The sequence below is a fragment of the Primulina eburnea genome, chromosome 6 (genome assembly GCF_022965805.1).
Source record: "Primulina eburnea isolate SZY01 chromosome 6, ASM2296580v1, whole genome shotgun sequence".
Classification (NCBI taxonomy): Eukaryota; Viridiplantae; Streptophyta; class Magnoliopsida; order Lamiales; family Gesneriaceae; genus Primulina; species Primulina eburnea.
This window is the reverse complement of record NC_133106.1, coordinates 29,513,467-29,517,979: the sequence shown is the minus strand read 5'-3', so window position 1 is coordinate 29,517,979 and position 4,513 is coordinate 29,513,467. Positions and strand designations below refer to the sequence as shown.

Sequence of the window (4,513 nt, the reverse complement as noted above, 5' to 3'; positions counted from 1 at the left end):
GCAAAAAATAAATCAAACCGAGGCCTGTATGAAAATACAGTGTCCTTAAAATAGATTCGTCCCCTCCGGTGTGTGCTGCGAGGATGAACGTGGACGTCTGTTTCCCAGGATACAACGAAAAACCAGTAGCACCGTAGCACAAGGCACCACGACGGCGAACTGAAGAAGTACCTGAACTTTATCACGGGGCAGAACAACGGTAGAGAAACAGCAGCTGGTTGGAACAGAAGCAGCCGAGATAGCAGAGCAAACTTAAGCTTCGAAAATGTAAGAATGCAGGAGGGTGTGTTAAGTGTCTTGAAGGACTTGAGGCTGCCCCTATATATAGGCAATATGGACAGTTACGGTTGGCCATCTGAAAGACCAAAGGTCAGCAGCTGGAGCACCAAAAGTCAGCAGCTGGAGCACCAAAGGTCATCAGTTGGAACACCAAAGGTCTACTGAAACTGTTCCAACTGAAACACCAAAGGTCACATTCCATAATGTAATTTTTCGAAAATAAAATAGCAAAAGCCAGGTGAACCGTGGTGGGAAATTTTGCCTTGATCGGTCCAACATTCGACGCACCCAGGTCGTGCTCGTACGCTTGTACACAAGTCAAGCCTTTTTTCACTGCAAATCGGGCCCATGATTTACACCCCCCCTGCGCCTGTGCGCGCGAGAGAGAGCCTCTTGACCAATCATTGTTACACCTCCATAAAGTGTAACACAATATAAACTCACCAATGTTATGTTCATTTTCCAATGTGGGACATTTCCCACTTGTCATCTACTAGGCCTTGTCCAATTTCTCATTCAAAGAACAAGCCCAATAGGCCTATATAAGTGCCTATATAAGTCCAACAATCCCCCACATGAATGGAAATTGAAAGATATTCAACGATTTCCGTGATAAAGTTCAACAGTTGAATCTTGCATAGGATAGGTAGGTATTACCCTTTGAACCTTCCCTTGTGAAAGCATAATAATTCACTGGTTGACAGTAGACATGATGTCTTTGAACTGTACAACCGTTTGTGTGAGTTAAGATATACTTCACACAAGACTCTTCCTAATACTATTCAGTTCTCGTGATTGTGTTCGTTTTGGCCATGAACACACTCCTGGTTCTGCAAGAGGGTCTAGAACTGAGCCTTGAAATTCCTTCGAAGTGGCCCCCACCTCTCTCTCACATAGGTGATTCTATATTTCTTCTGATCAAAATCATTAAAAGCCATAAGCTTATCCTCAACATTCACTGTTTCATAATAGGAATAGACTAGAGATAACCCCCACAGTGATTCTCTAAATTAATGCGATTAGGTTGTCTCATTGAACCTAGTTCTTGGGATCTCCAGTCAGCGTAGGTTGGGTTTTCCTTCGCACCAATTTATTCTATAGTCTCGAGCCTCATTCCCCTTGACATTTTCGCAACTAACTCTCTGTTTAACCCTTTGGTTAGCGGATCCGCTATATTATCCTTTGACTTTACATAGTCAACAGAGATAATTCCAGTTGAGAGTAGTTGTCTAATGGTATTATGTCTACGACGTACATGCCTAGACTTACCATTATACATATTATTTTGTGCCCTACCAATCGCAGATTGGCTGTCACAATGTATGCATATAGCCGGCACAGGTTTTTCCCATCCTGGAACATCTTCTAAAAAGTGACGCAGCCATTCAGCCTCTTCACCACACTTGTCAAGAGCTATAAACTCATATTCCATTGTGGATCTGGCTATTACAGTTTGTTTAGAAGATTTCCACGCAATTGCTGCACCTCCTAAAGTGAATACGAATCCACTTGTAGATTTTGAATCTTTCATATCAGATATCCAATTAGCATCACTGTATCCTTCAATAACAGCAGGATATCTTGTATAGTGCAGCCCATGATCACGAGTATACCTTAAGTATCTTAGCAATCTGATAATTGCTTTCCAGTGTTCAACTCCCGGATTACTCGTGAATCTACTCAATTTGCTTACTGCATAGGCTATGTCTGGTCTTGTACAACTCATTAGGTACATCAGACTTCCAATGACTCGAGAGTACTCTAATTGAGACATACTCTCACCTCGATTCTTTGATAGATGCTGACTGGTATCTATCGGAGTTCTAGCCAATGCAGAGTCATCGTTATTGAATTTCTCAAGTATTTTGTCAATATAATGTGACTAACTTAGGACTAGCCCTTCTGATGTTCTATGGATTTTAATTCCAAGGATTACATCGGCTAAGCCCAAATCTTTCATGTCAAATCTTGAATTCAATAACTTCTTGGTGGATTTGATCATCTTATCATTACTACCAATGATAAGTATGTCATCTACGTAAAGACATAAGATGACATATCCAAATTCAGTGTTCTTTATGTATACACATTTGTCACATTCACTGAATTTAAATCCACTTTCCATCATGGCCTTATCAAATTTTTCGTGACATTGCTTTGGTGCTTGTTTTAAGCCATACAGAGACTTCACCAGTTTACAAACCTTATTTTCTTGCCCAATCGCAAAAAATCCCTCAGGTTGTTCCATGTAAATTTCATCTTCTAAATCTCCATTTAGAAAAGCAGTCTTTATGTCCATTTGGTGTACTTCAAGATTCCGCAAGGCGGCAATCGCAAGTATCACACGAATAGAGGTTATTCTCGATACAGGAGAATATGTGTCAAAGTAATCAAGCCCTTCACGTTGATGGTAACCTTTAATTACCAATCTGGCTTTATACTTATCTATGGTTCCATCTGACTTCATTTTCCTTTTGAAAACCCATTTACAGCCTAGTGGTTTACTACCCGGAGGAAGATTTACTAATTCCCACGTATGGTTTTGTAAAATGGATTTTATTTCGGAATTGATAGCCTCTTTCCATAGAGGTCTCTCAGATGAACTAATTGCTTCCTTGAAGCTTTGAGGTTCACTTTCCATCATGAAAGTGATGAAATCCGGACCAAAGGATTTCTCAGTCCTAGCTCTCTTGCTACGTCTAGGTTCAATGTCTTGATCAAGCTCTTGTTCTTCATCTATTGTTTCATACAATATTTTGGATGAACTTGATTCTTCCTTAGATTTGCATGGAAACATGTGTTCAAAGAACGAAGCATTTCTTGATTCCATTATCGTATTCTTGTGAATATCAGGTATTTGAGATTCATGTACAAGAAAACGATACGCACTACTGTTTTGAGCATATCCAATGAAAATGCAATCCACAGTTTTTGGTCCTATCTTTACTTTCTTTGGAGTGGGTACTTGTAGTAGCCCGAATCCCAAATTGGGTAATTAACGGATTAATGGTGATTAATCATGATCGGAAGGTCTGAAGATGGTTCGGAAGCACCGAAGAGTTCGGAAGGTCCGAAGTGAGTTCGGTGGATCCGATCATTAGGTGTCAAGAGTTGATCGACACGTGGGAGTTCGGACGTTCCGAAGTGTAGGTTCGGTGGATCCGATCATGAGGTGTCAAGAGCAGCTGGACACGTGCATGTTCGGACGGTCCGAAGTGTATGATCGGAGGATCCGATCATGAGCTGTCAAGAGCCAATGGACACGTAAGAGTTCGGACGTTCCGAAGTGGTGTTCGGAGGATCCGAACATGGCCTATAAATAGTGGTCGGATTTTCCTCATTTTGACTCGCCAATTCAGAGAATTCCATAGCATTTCAGTCGTTTCTGACAGGTTCTAGTCTTGTTCCGAGATTTGGGCACTAGCGGGGAGCTGCTGGTCTTGTAGCAGAGCTGTGCTCTAGTTGGGAGCTAGCGGCATCAGCGGGCTAGCGACGGACGAAGGTTTGGAATTTTATCAGTATTTATCTCAGGATTATCTAGTTAAGTCTGGTAGATAAGTTTAGTGATGGTTTTCACTTGATGAATAGGCTTGGATTAGACCTGTTGTCTGGTGGTTCCAGTGGATTAGGATTGCTGTGTTAGAGGTACGAAAGTACTATCCGAGATATCCTGGTTGAGTATACATTCATATATGTGTTGCATGAGTATGTGGTGCATTGTTATATGTCATATGATGCATGCTATTATGTCACGTTTATTACTGCACGTTGCATTTCATGTTGAGCCGTATTCTTCTTCGAGATAGCCTTTACTGTTGAGCTGTATCTCTTTCGAGATAAGCTATATCTTGGGACCGCTCAGCCCTGTCTTGTGGACGCATGGACACCGAGAGTACACAGTGGCCGACGGGTCGGGAGGGCTTCGGTGGTCCGGGACATTTTAGGTCCACGTCTGTCTTGTAGTGGATGCAGTGACCCAGAGGTGTACCGCGCGGCACTATCCACTTGGCGCCTCTAGACTGAGCATTGTTGAGATCCTTTTGTGATTCCTGTTTCTTGACTACCCCGGTATCATGATCATAGCATGTGCATTTCATATAGGTCTGTATACTCATACTTTTGTACTGGGCGTTCTTATCGCTCACGTCCTCGGTTTTGTTTATTCTTGGACACCCCATTCCCTCGGGGCAGGCCTCAGGTTGGACAGCTCAGGAGGAGCAGGAGGAGGACGTTG

The 4,513-nt window shown here is 42.3% G+C and overlaps 1 protein-coding gene across 1 annotated transcript; it reads right to left on the bottom strand.

Annotated features, from left to right (window-relative positions):
* Window positions 1-1,369: 1,369 nt before the first annotated feature.
* Window positions 1,370-2,005, bottom strand: LOC140835459 (secreted RxLR effector protein 161-like). Its single transcript, XM_073200951.1, has one exon. It carries the CDS (start codon window positions 2,003-2,005, stop codon window positions 1,370-1,372), a length of 636 nt encoding a protein of 211 aa, XP_073057052.1.
* Window positions 2,006-4,513: the final 2,508 nt, after the last annotated feature.